The following is a 20513-nucleotide window of genomic DNA, read 5'->3' as shown; positions in this document are numbered from 1 at the left end:
ACAAGTTGTGCTGTCAAAATAACTGGGAGCACAGGAGGGCCCAGCACAGAGCCACACACTGCACCGCGGAGCTCAGTCACGTGGGTCATAAACTACCTACTCTGCAGAACCACAGCTGTCTTAGTCACTATGGAATATATATAGATACGCAGATTATCTTGAAATTCTAAGTAAATTAATAATTAGTAGATAACTCTTCAAATAGTATCTGAATGTCTGGTATTATTATTTACCTGGAAGGGGAATGCCAAGTAAAACAAACTTAAATTATCACTGTGTTTTGATGTAGTACAATGAGAAACTGACTTTTTGAAAGACCAATAGACCTAAAAGAAATAGTTAAGCTGATCCAATAGCTAATTTAATGACTAGTAGTAATTATGTGGTTCAAATTTTTAAATTTTGGCTATGTGTACACGCACATGCAGGTGCTCCACGGCAAGCTCATGGAGGTCAGAGACAGCTTGTGGGGATCATTTCTCTCCTTCTGTCACATGGGTTCAGGTAGAAACAGGTGTCTTTACCAGCTGAGCCATCCCAGTGGTGCCCTTAGCAATTAGTTTCTTAAAATGAGCAACTTTGTATCAGAGAGATAATCTTGAGGTTATTGCTGGTGTATTTCAAGTTACAGGCACTCATATTCACAAGCTGCATAGGCCTATAAGCTAGAGAAATCCTCAGGCACACCCTAAACCTTCAACACATTTCACTCATAACTCTCTAGGATTGATATACATATTCAAAATGAAAATTGCATGACTTCATATATATCACATGCTAGGTATGGTAGTACATGTCTTTAATCCCAGCACTTGGGCGGCAGAGAAAGGTGAATATCTGTGTTCAAGGCCAGTCTAGTCTACAACGAGAGTTCCCAGACAGTCAGAGCTATACAGAAAAACCCTGCCTCAAAAACAAAAACATAAAAAAGGAAAACAAATAAAAATTAAAACAAATCCAAAATACCAAATTTAGTCTCTTAAAATATAGACCATAAGTTCACCATTGCTTCTGATTCTCTTTTTCAAGTCTCTGCCCCCCAACACCTACCAGTCAATTTTAATGCAAAGCCTTTTACTTACAATCCTGAATTTCAGAAACTCATTGTATCCCTCTAGATTGTATTTCCCAGAAGATCCTAATTGCACATTTTTATAAGACACATTACTGTTTTATAAAAAACAATAAGAAGCTTTCAGCTCCACAAAGAAAGCTCTAATAATGTTCTTGGTGAAGAATAATCACACCGTCAGACTGCTCAAATGAAGCGATATTTTTCCCCTTAAAAATAAGACAGTGGGTGTGATGGTTAATATTGGTGTCAACCTGACTGGATCTGGACCCAAAAGAAGGCAAGCCACTGGGCGTGCCTGTTAGGAGCACCTCTGCACATGGAAGCAAGAAGCTTTGCTTTGCACTGCTTGCCCTCAGTCAAGTTTATCTGTCCTATTGTTGCATTTATTTCTTCACTGATAGTAGGATGAACTTCTTTGGGATCCAGTATAACATGACGACCAGCAGCTCCGGGGATGTTCCAGGTCTTCAGTGCCAGACAGAGATCAAGTGCTCAGACATCCAGCCTTGAGGGCTGAACAGCTATTGGATTCATGGCCTCTCTAGTATGAGACATTGTTGGACTACCCAGACCATACCTGTAAGATGATCTGATAAATCTCCTTGTAATATATATAAAATATTACATATATATATATATATATATATATATATATATATATATATATGTTGGAATGTCATCAATTTGGATCCCACAAAGTTCTTTTCTTCTAGAGAATTCTGACTAATATGATGGGCTTTGTTTCATCTCTCTTTTTTTCTTCCTTTTTCTTTTTGAGACAGGGTATCTCCATTGACAGCTCTGGCTGTCCTGGAACTCGCTGTGCGAGCAGGGTGGTATTGAACTTACAGAGATCCACCTGCTTCTGCATTCCAAGTGCTGTATGTAATTAAAGGCATGTGTGTGTAATATTAGTTTACAATGTGTTATATTTGTTCATGCTGTGGAATATTTGTCTAATGATTCTAAGATGCGTTGCATTTGTTTAACCGTGAAGTTGTGTTACTATGCCTGTCTAAAACACCTGGTTGACTTAATAAAGAGCTGAAAGGCCAATAGCTAGGGAGGAGAAGGATAGGCAGGGCTGGCAGGCAGAGAGAATAAATAGGAGGAGTGGGAAAAAGACAAAGGGGAAGAGCAAGAAAAGGAGAAGAGGATGCCAGGGCCAGCCACTCAGGCATCCATGAAGTAAGAAGGGAAGAAAAACATATAGAATAAAGAAAGGTAAAAAAACTCAGAGTTAAAGAGAAATTGGATAATTTAAGTTAGAAAAATTGGTTAAGTTAGAAATAAGCCAAGCTAAGGCCAGGAATTCATAAGTAAGAATAAGTCTCCATGTATTTATTTGGAAGCTGGGTAGCAGGCTCCAAAAGAGCAAACAAAAAAACAAAAAAACAACCCAACTACAGGCATGCATCACCATGCCTGGCCTTTGTCTGTCTTTTGGAATGGAGTCTTAGAATAAAGCTAAATCTGGCCTGGAACACATCATTTGTGATTAACCTCATTTAGATTAGATAAGAAGATATTTCAAGACAAAAACCAGATTTAAATAATACCTATCCATGAATCCAGCCCTACATAAAGTACTAGAAGGAAAAATCCAACCCAATGAAGTTAGCTACACCCACAAAAATACAGGCAATAGATAATCCCACACTAGCAAATCTCAAAGAAGGGAAATGCACACACAATACCAACAACAACAACAACAAGAAAAATATCAGGAACTAGCAATCATTGGTCATTAATATCTATTAATATCAATTGTCTCAATTCACCTATAAAAAGACACAGGCTAACAGATTGGATACAAAAACAGAATCCAGCCTTCTGGTGCATACAAGAAACATACCTCAACTTCAGAGAAAGACATTACCTCAAAGTAAAAGGTTTGAAAAAGATTTTCCAAGAGAATGGATCTAAGAAACAGGCTGGTGTAGTTATCCTAATATATAACAAAGTAGACTTCAAACTAAAGGTAATCAAAAGAGACGAAGAAGTCCATTTCATATTCATAGCAGGAAAAATCCATCAAGATGAAGTTTCAATTCTGAATATATATGCCCCAAATATAGGAGCACCCACATTTGTAAAAAAAAAAAATTGCTAAAGCTTAAATCATACATCAAAACCCACACATTAATAGTGGGAGATTTCAACACCCCACTTTCACCAGACTGGACAGGTCTGCCAGACAGAAATTTAATAGAGAAATAAAAGAACTAACAGATGTCAAGACTCAAATGGACTTAACAGGCATCTATAGAAAATTCCACCCAAACACAAAAGATTATACCTTCTTCTCAGCACCTCATGAAACCTTCTCTAAAATTGACCACATACTTGCTTGGTAACAAAGAAACCTCAAATGAAACAAAAAAGTTACAATAACCTCCCTGTATCTTACCAGATCATCATGGCTAAAAGTTAGAATTCAACAACAACTTAAATTCCAGAAAGTGTACAAACTCATAGAAACCGAATATTGCCCAACTGAATCACCTCTGGGTCAAGGAAAAAATAAAGAAATTAAAGACTTCCTAAAATTCAATGAAAGATATGTTTGGGTATATTGCACATTCATTTTCATTGAATTTCATTTTCATTTGAATTTCAAAACAACTGTGAGATACCACTTTATACCTGTCAGAATGGCTAAGATAAAAAAAAATACAGAGGACAACTTATGCTGGAGAGGATGTGGAGTCAGGGGAACACGCCTTCGCTGCTGGGGAAAGTGCAATCCGTACAGCCACTTTGGAAACCAGTGTGGTGGTTTCTCAGAAAATTGGGAATCAATCTACCTCAAGACCTAGCGACATCACTCTTGGGCATATACCCAAAGAATACTCATTCATACTATAAGGACACTTGCTCAACAATATTCATGGTGGCACATATTTTAATCCCAGCACTTGAAGGCAGAAGCAGGTAGACCTTTGTGATTTCAAGGCCAGCCTGGTCCAAAGCACAAGTTCCACAGAGAAACACTAACTTGAAAAACCAAAAACCAAACAAAAAAGAAAGAAAAGAAAAAAGACAAAGAACGTGCTGCCCATACAGAGTCCCATGTCAAACAGCTCATAATTGCCTGTTACTACAGCTCCATGGACTCCAGTGCCCTCTTAGAGCCTTCAAGGGCCTCCACTCATGTGCACAGACACACATAAGATGACCCCAGTGTGCATAAAGTCATCACACTCCATTTCTGTGTTCACAGCTTTCCAAACAGCGTTTTCACTCTTTGCTATTAAATATGACTACAGAATGAAAACTTTGCAGACATCCAATAAAAGACTCTAACACAAGGTGTGTGTGTGTGTGTACACAACAAAGAGTTTAAGGAAAAGGAATTTTTTTAATCTACCAACAATTCTTTTCCATAGAATTACCTCTATGAATCAAAATCAGGATACTAGAAAAGAATATGTAGAGATGTTTTTGAAATGACTAACAAATGTAAAGTTTTATTTTTTAAAAGATAAAGATGGGCCAAGTGGTAGTGGCACACGCCTTTGATCCCAGGCAGAGGCAGGTGGATCTCTGTGGGGTGGAGGCCAGCCTGGTCTACAGAGGGAGTTCCAGGACAGCCAGAGCTAATACACAGAAAAACCCTGTCTTAAAAAAAAAAAAAAAACCCTTTACCCCCCGCCCCGCCAATAGGCAAAGCTGAAGAAGTTCTGGCAGAAAGCAGAACAAAACTTAAAGGGGTGAATCCCAGGAAGAAGAGACATGGCTACTAAGGTCTAATACCTCTGCGCTGGGGACACAGCTCAGTAGTCAAGGGTACCTGCTGCTCGTGCAGAGTACCTAGACTCCCTTCCCAGCACCTGCACGGCAGCTTACAAGCATCCGTAACTCCAGTTACAGGCATCCAATGCCCTCATGGGTACCAGGCATAAACACGGTGCATGGCATACCAAGTGCCAGGAAAGTCACACATATAAAAGAGAAATAAAAAGTTGAGCTCTAAGACTATGTAAAACCACAGGTGTTTACAAGTCATAACAGTAGCAAAATTCAAGTTTTGAAGTAACAATGAAGTAATTTTATGGCCGGGGATCCCCACAATATGAGGAGCTGGATTAAAAGGCGGAAGAATTAGGAAGGGTGAGAACCACTTGCCTAGCTTACATTGAGCATTGTTCCTAAGTCAACAAGAACCCTTCAGACAGATAAAGTCCTATGTCCTTTGTAAAGATACTCAGTGCAGACATGCCTTAGGTCTTGTACTCACAGGGCTTAGTGAATTGAGATAAAAAATGTTTCTCCAAAATTGTGCTGTGCTTACTACACAGCAAAAACAAACGAGGGGAGGCCAACTCGTGGAGCCCTGACTCAGCACTGGTTTTCTAAGTTGGGCTGACCGAGTTTCATGCTTACCTCACCCCGACTGTTTTCCCTGCTGGCTGAACTTCCACACATTCCAGAGAGTAAAGCAGGATGGAAACACAATGACTTCAGACTTACCGATGGCAACAATAAAAACCAGAAAGTCATGGGGACAAAGGACACCCTTCAAAGAAATTATTCCCAAACAAAATTCCACGTGTGGTCAAATTACCAAGCAAGTTTGTGGAAAACATGAAGATGCTTTATAATTTACATTTAAAAACACCACCCAGATGAGCTTTATCCAGAAACTCCTGTGAATTAACAACACAGACTGGGAAGGCAGGAAATTCAACATGGTGGGAGGCGAAGGGACAACCGGAAGACTAATGATGGTAAGACCTGGACCATCTGGAGTGCCTGACTGTGCCGAGAGCAGAGTGCAGGCTGTGAGGGGAACAGAAGAGTCTCAGGGCAGTGGAAACCAGCAAAAGAAAAGTGGTGAGGACAGGTGGAGGGCTAACCGTGCTCAGCTGTGAGACGCTCACGCACTCTACAAACTAGAAACCAATCTATAAAAGAAGATGCGGAATCAAGAAAGTAAAGACAGAACAATTTGCTATAGCAGTTCGCACAGAGGAATGAGCTACTTTGCAGGTTTGAGCCTCTCTTTTGCCCTACCCTGTCCTCTACTTCCCTTTGCCTTCAAGATCTTTCTCTATAGCCTCCTCAGCAGCTACAATTACAGGCCTGTACCACTGTGCCTGGCTATGCCAAGCAATGTAGAGAATGGAGCAAATTAACAAAGCCTTTTAGAGGCTAAAGCGCAGCAGTAGGATCGAATCTTCTTTCTGCAATAAGCTTACTACTTAAATTTGTGAACAACAAGCACACATAACTTTTACTGCATAAAAATGTAAAAAAAGACATCACAAAGAGGACGGAATTTTTGATCTGTATGTAGATGTTAACTAGCTCCAGACTTCAGTCTGTGCTCTACTGTTTTTCTTAGAAGCAACTGCACACCAATATGTATGTGCCTTGGGTATGGCCTATGCTCATTCATTCACACACAAGTATGATTTCATTGGGAATTTTCTAGATCTTACCTCAAGCAGAGCTGCTGCGGGATCACCCTGTAGGCTTTTCCCCAGCTTGTCAACTTCATCCAACAGGAACACTGGGTTGTTAACTCCAACAGTCTTTAAGCCATTGATGATGCGACCAGGCATGCTGCCCACGTAGGTGCGCCTAGGGAGAGCAGCAGCAAGGTCACAGGGCAAAGCTACACTGAGAAGTGAGACCCCGGGACTGGAAAGTGCTTAGTTCTCAAGTACACACAAGTTCTATGCACACAGAAGCTTTACGGTCTATCAAAAAGATGTTAGATTCAATTCTAATTTTCTGCTGGATTCTAACTGTGAGTTGCCCATGACACTGGAATAGCTTTAAGTCATAGTTCTGGTTAAAGGAGAGAAATGGAGAGAGATCCAAATATCTCATTTTTGAAAGCAACGATCTGAGGTAAACAGTACTTATATCAAGACTCCATCACTCCCACAAGCACGCGAGGGCATAACTCAGCTCAGTCCGGTATTACTGAGTGAAAATGTCGGAGGCTGTGTTGTCCCATTTGAGTCAGATCATTACGTAACTACAGCAGATGTACGCATGTTTACACAACTGGAAGAGGCGCCTTCCCCAAGGGGGCAAGCTTTCTGCAGCTCTCGCTCACTTTACTATATCCTCAGTGCCTCCACCAGGCACAGCAGATTCTGCTTCTGAACGGGCTTCAGGGCAGTCTGCCTGGAAGAAAACCATCAGCAGTAAGGGGAGCAGCAGCAGTTACATCATGACCCACACAACCACAAAGCCCATTTACAGAGGGAGCCTCAGCTCTGCAACGTGACCGCACAAAGTAGGGCAGAGTGACCTTTAAAAAAACAAGCAAGCCTGAAAAACTGTCCTGTCATGGGAATGGCTAAGCAGTACTGAAGCCAGATACAATAACATTCTTTTACAATAAGAAATTAGCACATCCAAGGTTTCAGAATAGAGGTCTGGGGGTGTAGAGCACTTGACTAGCAATGCACAAAGCCCTGGGTTTGAACCCTAGTACTACCTAAGCCAGGCAGGAGGATCAGAAGTTCAAGGTCATCCTTGGCACTATAGCAAGTGAGGTTGTCCTGAGATACAGGAGACCTTGTCCTAAAAAAAATAATCTTTGTAAGAGCCAGGGGTAATGAATGACCCCGATGCACCTACGAACTCACAGAGATTGTGGCAGTTTGCGCAGGATTTGAACAGGTTCAAGCCAGCTGAGAGGGAGAAGTGGGCATGGGCTACAGCACCCAACAAAGACAAAGACACTATATGCAACCGATAATCACTAGCAAAGGAAAATCAGTTTTCTTTAATGGAGTATCCCTCGGTATAGTAACCACAACCCAGAGCAGGCTCCGCACCAACAGCAGTGAGTTGGCCAACACAAAATAAACTCAATAGTACTTTTGGAGAATTTGTGTCTCACTATTCTTTGGGCATTTTCTGTCTTAGTCTTACTGATATTTTGCATATGTTGATTTTCATTTTTGTGGTTTGGTGGAGGTTTTTGTTTGCTTCTTTTTTGTTTTGTTTTTGTTTTGAGAGAGAGAGCATTAAGTTGGGTGGGTTCAGAGGTGAGGAGGATTTGGGAGGAAGTGAAGTATGGGAAAAATACAATTAAAATATATTGTATGGAAAAAATAATAAAAGTTTAAATATTAATAATAATAAATTTAATAATGGAATACATAAAGGACATAAGAAATCACCGAACTTTTCAAACTCTTTCTCTAGTGAACACAGTCTTGCCAGCACTCTGTTTAAATGTGCTGGGAGAGAAAGCTGTTTAAGTTTCAAATTCTCCATGGGATTTTTTGCTTTTCTGGTTTCGATAAGATTTCAGACACAGATACTTAGAATTCTATACCTAAATTCAGGGGAGAAAATGATATCCCAGGCTCTAAGAGCACTGCAAACAAACAGTCCTTGTTCCAGCTCTCTCTGCCCCAACGCCCACAGAGAAGATCCAAAGCCCTCTGTCGAGAATTAAGGCTCATCACCGTCTATCTGCCAGCAGCTTCCTGCCAGCAGCCAGCCTTCTCTTTCTTCATTCATAAACAAGATCCTACAAACTGGTCTTTTTTTGTTTTGTTTTTTTGACACAGGATTTCTCTGTGTTTCAGCTCTTGGTTGTCCTGGAACTTGTTCGTAGACCAGGATGACCTCGAATTCAGGGAGATCTGCTAACATCGTGTTCCTTGTTGTGGTACAGATATGGTTTGAATGTCCTTTCAAGGACCCATGTGGTAAAACTTTGGTCCCCAGGTGTCAGTATCAGGAGTTAGTGAAACTTTTTAAGTAGGGTCTCTTGAGAGAGGATGTTATTTCTAACAAAGGGATTAAGATATTTCTAATAAATTCTGAGTTAATTCTTAAAAGAAGATTATTAGAAAGAAGTATACTGGATTTACAACTTGTGCCAGTCTTCCCAATATCAATGTAACCACTTGCTCCAGAATGTGCAGCCAAAGAGGCTGTCCAGTGCTGTTGGGGCTTTCAACTTTAAAAACCGAGCTAAATACATTTCTTTTCTTGACTGGTTACTTGCCTCAGGTATTTCATTATGGTGTAAAAAGCTGATTAATAAATACATTTCCCTTACTTTTCTTGCCTATGCATTTAACAAAATTCTCTGAAAATAAAAATTAGTCTTCCTGTCTTATTTTTGGTTTGGAGGCAAGGCCTCACAGTGTATCCAATTTACTATGCACCCTAGAGTAGCCTTGACTTTGTGGTAGTTCTTCTGCCTTGTCCTCCTGAGTTACAGATATGAGCTGCCACCATGCTGAATTTCTATCAGTCCTCAGAGACTCTCCTGAACACCTCGCCCACAGTAATTTTCCAATAATGCAAGGCCTGCAACACTGACCGGCTCTACAACCCATCTGATTCTTATTTATGACCTAGTTCAGTCGGGATAATGTAACGTCTCTGCATCCAAAGATAAGGAGCAGGCTGCTGACAGAAGAGGCTGATACACAGTGGCTAACATTCTTCTCTCTTGGGTACTCCAAACCACCACTGGAGCCGGGCGGTGGTGGCGCACGCCTTTAATCCCAGCACTTGGGAGGCAGAGGCAGGAGGATCTCTGTGAGTTCGAGACCAGCCTGGTCTACAAGAGCTAGTTCCAGGACAGGCTCCAAAACCACAGAGAAACCCTGTCTCGAAAAACCAAAAAAAAAAAAAAAACAAAAACAAACCACCACTGGTAAGGTAGTCCTTTGGGAAGATTATTTGACCTAAGGTTCAGTTTCCTCACTGTTGTTGGGGACAACAGTGCCAAGGCCAATCTCACGAAGTCTTGGAAAGAAGCTATGAGACTTTGGTCAGGAATCATGACTTAAGGTAGAAACCAAGACACCTGAATTCGAGTCTGACTTTAATTTTTGCTTTGTGAAAACAACCCCAAAATGTCTTCTCCATAGCACCAGGGACACACAGGGTTGTTCCTGTTCCTCAGTTGGAAGTGACAACTCTGAACTTCAGGCTATTAGTCTAAAACTAAGCCAGGAAGACAACCGTCACCATCAGATCAAAGAGCAAGATTCAGTCCCACTGCTAAGGTGACAAGTCTTTGGTTGACACTACAGAGCTCACACCACTGCAAAGATTCAGTCCCACTGCTAAGGTGACAAGTCTTTGATTGACACTACAGAGCTCACACCACTGCACACATAGTGCAGCACCCGAGTCTGCCACAGTTATGACTGAGTCTAAATAATGTGGGAGGCTGAGCCTCACTACGAAGTGCTTTCTTTCCATGAGCAGAGAGAAGCATCGATCTAATATGAACAGGTTAGAGAAATAATGATTTATGGAAAGACTAAACACTAATTCTAGTTATTAGAGGGAAAACGTTTTTTTAAATTATCCTAGAAATATAGCACCCAGGTGTGTCTACACATGCTTAATTTGTTTGCACGTGTTTTTCTATTCAGGACTGACTTTAGCAGATAAGACACGGTGGCCGCGTAAGTAGTTCACAGACTGAAGATGTAAGAAGTTTGGCCAATATGGACTTGGATAGTGAGACTACACAGATAAAAATATTCTCTCTGAACTCACCAAATCACAGTAGTCATTTCTCAATAAATTAAATATACCAAAGCCTCCTTCACAGAAACCACAAAGGCAGGAAATAAGTGAAAGCTACAAAGGCTAGCCTGGGCTCCCTGCTACACCCCACAGTGTGTGGGTGTATGTGGAACATCACTTCCTGCTGTGTCCCCAGTGTGTAAGGAACATCACTTCCTGCTGTGTCCCCAGTGTGTAAGGAACATCACTTCCTGCTGTGTCCCCAGTGTGTAAGGAACATCACTTCCTGCTGTGTCCCCAGTGTGTAAGGAACATCACTTCCTGCTGTGTCCCCAGTGTGTAAGGAACATCACTTCCTGCTGTGTCCCCAGTGTGTAAGGAACATCACTTCCTGCTGTGTCCCCAGTGTGTAAGTGTGTAAGGAACATCACTTCCTGCTGTGTTCCCAGTGTGTAAGGAACATCACTTCCTGCTGTGTCCCCAGTGTGTAAGTGTGTAAGGAACATCACTTCCTGCTGTGTTCCCAGTGTGTAAGGAACATCACTTCCTGTTGTGTCCCCAGTGTGTAAGGAACATCACTTCCTGCTGTGTTCCCAGTGTGTAAGGAACATCACTTCCTGCTGTGTTCCCAGAGTGTAAGTGTGTAAGGAACATCACTTCCTGTTGTGTCCCCAGTGTATAAGTGTGTAAGGAACATCACTTCCTGTTGTGTCCCCAGTGTATAAGTGTGTAAGGAACATCACTACCTGCTTCATCCCCACAGTGTGTAAGTGTGTATGGAACATCACTCCTACAACCACCTGAGTCTCAGAGCACAACTGCCAAGAACTGAAACAAATACGTTCATTTAAAAACATAAATTCTGTCTGGAAACAAGCCTCAATGGCAAAGGGCTTGCCTGACATACAGAAAACCCTGCATCCAGCCCTATCACCACAATAAATAAGGCAACAAAATACAGGAGTTCTGTGGAAACATTTCATAGTATCCCACTACAAATTTTGTGTTTATATATTAGTTAAAAATTAAATTTCATGAATGCGTTCAAAGTATTCTAATGTATTTGAATATATATGAATATATACACACACACATATATAGCAAAACCATTAAACTATTTAAAGAAAAATACATGGATTCATACTTTTAATTGCTAATGGTAATTCAAATAATTAGGGACTACTCAGGTACTGCATAAAATATACAAAACTAAATGTTTCTATAGATAAAAAGTTTAAATTTTAGGATTAGCATTTTTCAATTTTTCCAAAATCATATACATCAGAAACAGCTACAAGGAGCATTCCAAAATGATGTATCTACACCCTGTGGTCAGCTTTCTCATTATGTTGTCAAAGACCTAGGCAGCTTCAAATTTAACATAATGCAAAAGGCCAACCAACTTGTTATTCCTGATTTAAAAAAAAAAACCAAGAAGACAGACACGTCTCATCATTAATGTTTGTTCTGCTTATTCAAAGGGCTCTTATTATCTATAGGCACACACCTCTGTAATGATGTTCACACCCCTATAATGATGTTCACAAAGAATTTGTAATATAAAGGCTGGAGAGATGGGAAGAACACATACACATGAAAATAAGAAAACTTAAAAAGAATTTATAATATATAAAAAAGTTTATGTGTTATAATATTAAGCAGAAAGGGTAATATTACAATTCTGTTCCTTTAAAAATGATCACTACCGCCATATCATCGTCCCCAATGAGGGGCTGGACAGATGGTCAGTGGCTAAGGAAGATCACTGCTTGCTCTTCTACGGCCTGAGTTTAGTTCCCAGCAGCAACACCAGGCAGCTCACAACCACCTCTAACTCCAGCTCCAGATCGGATGTCCTCTTTTGGCCTCTGTGGACACTGTACTCACAAGAACAAACCCACACACAGACACACTTTAAAAAATAAATCTGGCTGGGTGGTGGTGGCACATGCCTTTAATCCCAGCACTCGGAAGGCAAAGGCAGGAGGATCTCTGTGAGTTCGAGCCTGTTCTATAAGAGCAAGCTGTAAGTTCCAGGACAGCTAGAACTGTTACACAGAGAAACTCTGTGTCAAAATAACCGCCCTCCAAAATCCCCAATAAAAGTTTAGCAGAAAAAAAAAGTTCATAGTGATTGTCTTTGTATGAATGAAAAAACAAGCAAGTATTTTCACCATCTCTCTCTCAATGGTGCACTGTGGTGGCAGTGGTAAGTGTGCATCTATTTCCTTAGGCAAAAGTTTTCATTGAGAAAAAGGGGGGTTGAGGGAAAAGAACAGCATTAGTTTTGGGAACTCTGACTATCCATGTGCACTATTATATGTAGCTATGTTTCAAATATGAAAAAGTAGTAAGCCTAAAGGAGACTTCAATGATCTTCAGAAGAAAACTGTCTTCTGAAGTGATAAAAATATCACATCTAGACAAATTTGATTATTACTCTTCTGGCAGTCATTTCTAAGTCTTCATAAAAACAACTTAGACTTATCAAAAGGGGTGAATTCCAAAATAATCTTACATGAATTCCCAAACATGCAGAAACCACATTTGGCTCTCTCCTATGTGAATAAACAAACATCATGAGGTAACTCAAAGAAGTGCAAGATACACAGCAAATCCTATGGATCACAGCTTGTTTTTACACAGGTTGACTGTTCCATCCAACACAAAAATTAATCTGTTTCGGGCTGGAGAGATGGCTCAGTGGTTAAGAGCATTGCCTGCTCTTCCAGAGGTCCTGAGTTCAATTCCCAGCAACCACATGGTGGCTCACAACCATCTGTAATGAGGTCTAGTGCCCTCTTCTGGCCTGCAGACATACACACGGACAGAATATTGTATACATAATAAATAAATAAATATTTTTAAAAAAATTAATCTGTTTCACATATATTATCTCACACATAGCTTACAGGCAATTTATACAATATTTTTAAATGCCTGCATTAAAAATTATTTTATTTTATATGTATGAATAGTTTATATGTATGAATGTCTGTTGGGGTTTTTGTCCCACCTGGTCACTGCAGTCATTAAATCTCAAAGAAATCACACAGAGGTCTACATTAGTTATAAACTGATTGGCCCAATATCTCAGGCTTCTTATTAACTCTTACAACTTATATTAGCCCATTATTCTTGCCTATGTTAGCCACGTGGCTTAGTACCTTATTTGGCAAGGGAGTCACATCTTGCTTCTTCTGTGGCTGGGACAGGACTGCAGAATCAGCTTTCCTCTTCCCAGAATTCTCCTGTTGTTGTCGCCCCACCTCTACTTCCTGCCTGATTGTCCACCCTATACTTCCTGCCTGGCTACTGGCCGATCAGTGTTTATTTAAACTATAATAGACAGAATACAGACCATTGTCCCACAGCATATGCCTGTGTACCACATACATGTAATACCTTAGGAGGGCAGAAGAAGACATCAGATCCCCTGTAACTGGAGTTACAGGCAGTTGTGGGCCATAAGTGGGTTCTGGGAATAAAACTCAAGTCCTCTGGAAGGGCAGTCAATGTTCTTAACCACTCAGTCATCCCTTATCCCTTGAGAGCATCTATATTTTGATCGAGACCTGTACATGGAATTATGTATGCAGTTTTCCACTAAGGCATCATGTCAGCACTCAAAAACTTTTTGATATTTCAGAGCACTCCAGACTTACAGAAAGGATACTCAATCTCTATTTATGCTGCATATTTTCCGATGTGGTAGAAGTGGCAGAAATCTACATTATTTAATCACTAAACGGTCACAATAAATATCTTATGGTTCATACAGAGACAAGAACAATCATAACTGGCTGTATATATTAATACAGGAAGCCTAAACTCGGCCTACATTACTTCTTTTTCTGGTTACCATGACAAGATACTTGACACGAGGCAACTTAAGAGAGGGGGGATCTGTTTCAGCTTACAGTCTGAGGGAGAGACAGTCCACACTGGTAGGAAGGCACATGAGCTGGAATGGGAGGCAGCTTGTCACATTACATTGGCCGCCAGGAAGCAGAGATGAATGCTCAATTTGCCTTCTCTATTTTATTTATGTATTTATTAAGACAGGATCCCATTGTGTAGACCTGGTTGTCCTGGAACTCACTGTAGACCAGGCTGACCTTGAACTCAGAGATCTGCCTGTCTCTGCCTCCCAAGTGTCAAGATTAAAGACATGTGCCACCAAGTCTGACTACTTTCTCCTTTTTATTCATTCCAAATAGTGTTGCCCATATTTGGTTGGGGCTTTTTACCTGAATTAGCCCAACTGGAAAACTCTCTTGTATACATACCCAGATGTTTGTCTCCTAGATGATGACCATCTTGTCAAGTTGATAGTCAGTATTAAACACGGGAGCTATCTCAAAGGCAGTGCAGAGGAGGAGATGAGCACTCCAGAGCATGTCTAATGTACTTTGGTAAAAAATGAGATTAAAAACTTACAGCTATTTTTGCTTTGTAGAGGAATAGATGGTTTATTTATATCTTTCCCATTTTACTTACAGATAAAAAATTATCAACATAGAAGTCACAAGATTTTCTTTTAAGACTGAGCCATCAATATCTTGCCATGTCAGAACTGTACATATAGGAAGCAAAGTTATTTCAAAGAATCAATATCAACAGTGATTTGAGACAAATTGTAAGAATAAGTATTTGCTTTTAATAAATCAAAGAACAAGAAATAAGAAAGAGATTTGTGAGCTGTGAGATGGCTGGGTTGTTTTGTTAAAGTACTTGCTGGGCAAGCAGGAGGACCCATGTAAACGTCAAGTGGTGTCTGCAACCCCAGCCTCAGAAGGTAGACAGATTGTTGAAGCAAGCTGGCTAACAAAACTAGCTGAACTGGGAAGCTGTACTCCAGGTTTGATTGGGAGATCTACCTCAAAGAACAAGGTAGAAGAGCAACCGAAAAAGATTCCTAACATCATCCTGGGGTCTCTATCCATATGCACATGCGCTCATACATATGTGCACATACATGAGAGCACACATAAATGCACAACACACACACACGAAAAAACAAAAAAAGCCAGATTTATACAAACACAATTTCATAAACTTCATCCTTTTGGAAATGTTCCATATTGCATTATTTCTGATAACTCATTTATTCAAACACAAAAACACATCAAGAAGAATGGGCATTTTGTGGCTTATAGACAGGAAACTATGCATAGAGATAAAACTGCATGAGCGAATTAACGCTACTTAGGTGATACTACTAGGCCAAAGTAAATGTAAAGGCAACTAAAGTCCAATCGCAAAGGAAGTTGCAGCTCTATTCAGGTAAGAGTGCGGAAGTTGAGGCTTACACTAGTGAGCCACTGCACAAACGTCAGCTACATCACGAAGCAGAACCAGAGGTGAGGCTGAGAGCAGTGTTACCTGTGTCCTCGAATGTCAGACTGGTCACACACGCCCCCAAGTGCGATCCTGTGGAACTCTCGACCCAGAGTCTTGGCCACCGATCTCCCCACACTTGTTTTGCCTACTCCAGGAGGGCCAACGAAACAGAGGATTGGGCCCTTCAGGTTGTTTTTCAGCTGTCTGACAGCCAAGTATTCCAGAACCCTCTTCTTCAATTTTTCCATAGCATAATGGTCATTGTCCAGAAGAATCCGGGCTGCCCGAATGTCCAGGCGGTCTGCCAAACAGAAGTCACTTCAGCACTCAGAACTCTCAAGTGAACGAATGCCTTCCAAGCGTTGCAAGAGACTAAATTTATTATTTAGAAAAAAGCGATCAAAACCAGATTTGGATCCCTGTAAGTCTTCAAATAGATTATGCTAGCTAGCTTTCTGTCAGCTTGGCACAAGGTGGAGTCATCTAAGAAGAGGGAACCTCAATTGAGATAACGCTTCCACAAGGTTGGACTATAGGTATGGTGACTGCTGTGGGAGGGCCCAATCCATTGTGGCGGGGCCACCCCTCAGGCGGTGGTCCTGTGTACTGCAAGGAAGTAGGATAAGCAAGCCCTGAGGAGCAAGTTAGTAAGAGCCACTCATCCATGGCCTCTATGTGAGCTTCTGCCTGACTTCCCTGGATAATGGACTATCAGCTGACTTCCCTGGGTAATGGACTATAAGCTGCAAATTTAATAAGCCTTTTCCTCTCCAAGTTACTTTTAGTCATGGCATTTACCACAGCAATAGAGAATAAGCTAAGACAGAGAACTCCATTGTTGCTTGATTATTCTATTTAAGATTCAGAGTCTCCGGAGACATTCACCCATTACAACCCTATGCTCAATCATGGACTTTGCAATGATTTCTAAATATATATTCTATTGGCCAGGCGGTGGCACATGCCTTTAATTTCAACACTCGGGAGGCAGAGGCAGGCGGATCTCTGTGAGTTTGAGACCAGTCTGGTCTACAAGAGCAAGTTCCAGGGAAGGCTCCAAAGCTACAGAGAAACCCTGTCTCAAAAAGACAAAAAAAGAGACTCATATGCCATAACCATGTGGGGTGTTTTACTGAGACTACACAGACAGTTTAGCATACACAAATCAAAAAAATGTACTACTATGTTACGTTGGCAGAATGCAAGCCAAATTCATACAATCATCTCAATAAATGCAAAAAAAGCATTTGACAAAATTCACTTTCTTTTCATGATAAGAATTCAGCAAACTTTGTGGTGAAAGCTGACGACTAAGGAGGAGATTAGAACCAACCAAGGCAAGGCACCAAGAGGCAGGCAGCCCCACAACACCTGGGCCAAGCTGTGGAAGCAGGGAGGAGGCTGGAACTGACCCAGATTAAGGCACCCAGGCTATTAAGAGAGGAAGTATAAATTTCTCTTGGGGTTGTGGCCACTGGCCTGTTGCCGATGTTTCGGTGGATGGACCCACACTTGTGTGCACAGTGACAACACTAAGCAGATTCAGTGGCTTGCACAATAATTTTAAAAAATATGGTTTTGGCATAAAAACATTTGTAAGACTGGAACAGAACAGAGTCCAGTAATAAATAAACATATATATATCCTACTAATTTTCAGTAAGGCTGTCAAGACTGCATACTCTTCAAACAAATGCTGTAGGGAGAACTGGATAGTACATGCAGATGAATGAAAATTCTTAGAGTTGTTCTTGGCAATGATCATTTTTAAAATGACATCAACAGCAAGTCATCAAATGCAAAATCAAGAGTTGGGCATGGTGGACATGCTTAAATCCTACTATTGGATAGGTGGAAGGCAAGAGGATCCTCCTTAGCTATATAGGGAGTTCCAGGCTAACCTGGCCTACATGAGTCCCTGTTTCAAACAAGCACCCAAACCAATTACAACCAGTGATGGTGAGAATACGGAGAAATGGGAGTCCTCATGCAGTGTCATGGGAATGTGAATTGGTATGTCCAGAACTAGAAACAGCACAGAGGTTTCTTTTCTTTTTGGGGGGTGGTTTATTTCAGCTCACACTTTCACATACAGTCTATTATCAAGGAAGTAGGGCTGGAACACACAGGAACTAATGCAGGGGCCATGGAGGAGAGGGGCTTGCTGTTCCCCACAGCTTGCTCAGCTTGCTTTCTCACACACCCAGAACCACCAGCCCAGGGTGGCACCACTCGCGAAGGACTGGGCCCTCTCACATCAATCATTAATTAAGAAAATGCCCCACATGCCTGCCAGCCTTACGAAAGCATTTTCTCAACTGTGGTTACTTATTCTAAAATAACTCTAGCTCGTGTCAAGTCAGAAAAACAGAAAACAAAACCAGGACAGTGTGAAAATAATAAACACCTGAGATATTAATAGTTTTTTTTTCCTTTTTTGAATCAGGGTCTCATGCAGCACAGACTTGTCTTAAACCCGCTATGTGGACCCCAAGCTATTGATCTTTTGGCTGCTGCTTCTCAAGTGCTGTAAGTACGGGTGTGTGCACCATGCTGGGAACAAGATGTTTCTAACCCTTTCCTTTCCTCTCACTCCTGTGCTCCTGGGCATGTTTTCAGTGACTGCTATGATCTTGGAATATACAGAGGTTTCTTAGCAATTAAAAAATAAACCTGCCAACAAGGTGGTGGTGGTGCACTCCTTTGAACCCCACTTGGGAGGCAGAGGCAAGTAAATCTCTGTGAGTTCAAGGGCAGCATGGTCTACAGAACAAGTTCCAGGACAGCCAGAGGTACACAGAGAAACCCTCTCAAGAAACCAAAAATAAACAAGTAAACAAGTAAATAAACCTACCATATGACTAAGCAGTCCCATTTCTGGGTATATGCCCAAATGACTGAAATCGGGACCTTGGGAAATGTCCACGTATTGACATAAAGTGCAATATATTTACAATACTCAAGAAATGAAAACTGTTCAAATGTCCACTGAGACGAACAGCTGAAAAAAAAATGTGGTCTATCATGTAACTATTATATTTAGCCTTAAAAAATAAGGAAATCTCATTACTTTCAACACAGAGAGCTCATTACCCACATAATGTCTGCTTTCACATACGATGTGGAAGTTAGAACTCTCGGAAGAAGAGAAGAATGGCTGTCAGGATCTTGAGGAAGGGGATGTGGAGGTGATGGTCAAAGAGTCTCACATCCAGTTAGACAAGTGTGAGTCTGGGGACCTACTGCATGGCACAGTGCCTAAAGCTAGCAATACTGCATGCATTCTTAAAATTTGCTACGAGGTGGATCTCAGGGAGTTTGAGGCCAGCCTAGTCTACACAGTGAATTCCAGGACAACCAAGCCTACATAGTGAGACCTTGTCTCCAAAATCAAACCAAACCAAACTTTGTAAAGTGGAGGGCTAGAGATGACTCTGCAGGTAAAAGCACCGGCTGCTTTACCAGACGACCGAGGCCCAATGCCCAGCACCCACAAGGCGTTTCACAAGTGTCCATAATTCTAGTTTCAGGGGATCCAACAAACCTCTTCTGGCCTCCCTGGGTACTGCATGCATGTGATACAGACATATATGGAGTCAAAATACCCATATATATAAAATAAAAAAACTTTAAAAATGTTGCTGAGAGCAGCTGTCACGTTTTTACCATCTCTCCCTCTCCAACGCTGCTTCCCTATCACACACAATGAATGGGAGTCAACTTTGGGAAGTGATGGGTATACTTATAGGGTAGGAAGTGGTGATAATTTCATAAATGGCATTTTGAATTTCATCAAGACATAATCTTAACACGTGTGCAACTTTTTCTATGCCAAGGCACCTCAATAAAGTGGTTTCAAAATAACTGAAGTAAACTTTGTTGCTGTTTGGTTTTTGAGATAGAATTTCCCAGTGTAGCCCAGGCTGGTCTTGAACCTAGAAACCCACCGTCCCCCACCCCCCCGTGTAGGAATCCAGGCATGTTAACACCGCATCCTGTTGTGTTGTATAAAATGAAAATCTGCATCAGCTTTCTGAGTGACCATGAGACTGAAAAGCAGGCATCATTGTGAGCTCACCGGTTGTGCTTTTGTTCCAAGGAAGCTCCACCATAAGTTCCAAATAATTTCTCGTCAGAGCATATTCAGGCATTGACTGAGGCATTTTTTTGAGTCTGTGGAGGAAAATATGTAAACAACAGGTTCAAGAACACAATAATTCCACAATAACAGAAAAATCAAGTGTGTCTCCTTATCAAGCATACTTGAAAACCCTGACAAAGATTTTAAAGAGCTAGTTCACACACACACACAAAACATAAAATGGATGCTCTATTAAACTCCATGGTTATTATGAATGTACAATCCACTGTAAGTAGGTACAGACTTAATGCCCATACAAGTAAAAAAAAATGAAATATATCCTATTTTGTTTTCAAGGTTTTCCTGTAGTTTGCCTATACAAGGACAAACTGACAGTCCCCATCCCCTGGAGTTAACTAATTAATTCATTGCAACTGGGGACAGAAGCTGGGCCCTCGGATGTGACAGGCAAGCATGCTACTGCAGAGCCACAGCCCCAGCTCTCCCTGGAATTTATCATCTAATGAGAAAACAAAACCAC

At 41.1% G+C, this 20513-nt stretch overlaps 1 protein-coding gene across 1 annotated transcript in view; it reads right to left on the bottom strand.

Annotated features, from left to right (window-relative positions):
* Lonp2 (lon peptidase 2, peroxisomal) overlaps positions 1–20513 on the bottom strand; it is a 74656-nt gene that overhangs the window by 33119 nt on the left and 21024 nt on the right. The window contains exons 6-8 of the mRNA XM_075976793.1: positions 19970–20064; positions 15935–16193; positions 6520–6661 (exon numbers count right to left, since the gene is read on the bottom strand). Of these exons, the coding sequence (XP_075832908.1) occupies positions 6520–6661; positions 15935–16193; positions 19970–20064 (496 nt within the window). The remainder of the gene's footprint in view (positions 1–6519; positions 6662–15934; positions 16194–19969; positions 20065–20513) is intronic.

The sequence above is a fragment of the Microtus pennsylvanicus genome, chromosome 6, assembly GCF_037038515.1.
Source record: "Microtus pennsylvanicus isolate mMicPen1 chromosome 6, mMicPen1.hap1, whole genome shotgun sequence".
NCBI lineage: Eukaryota > Metazoa > Chordata > Mammalia > Rodentia > Cricetidae > Microtus > Microtus pennsylvanicus.
This window is presented reverse-complemented; position numbering and strand designations above follow the sequence as displayed.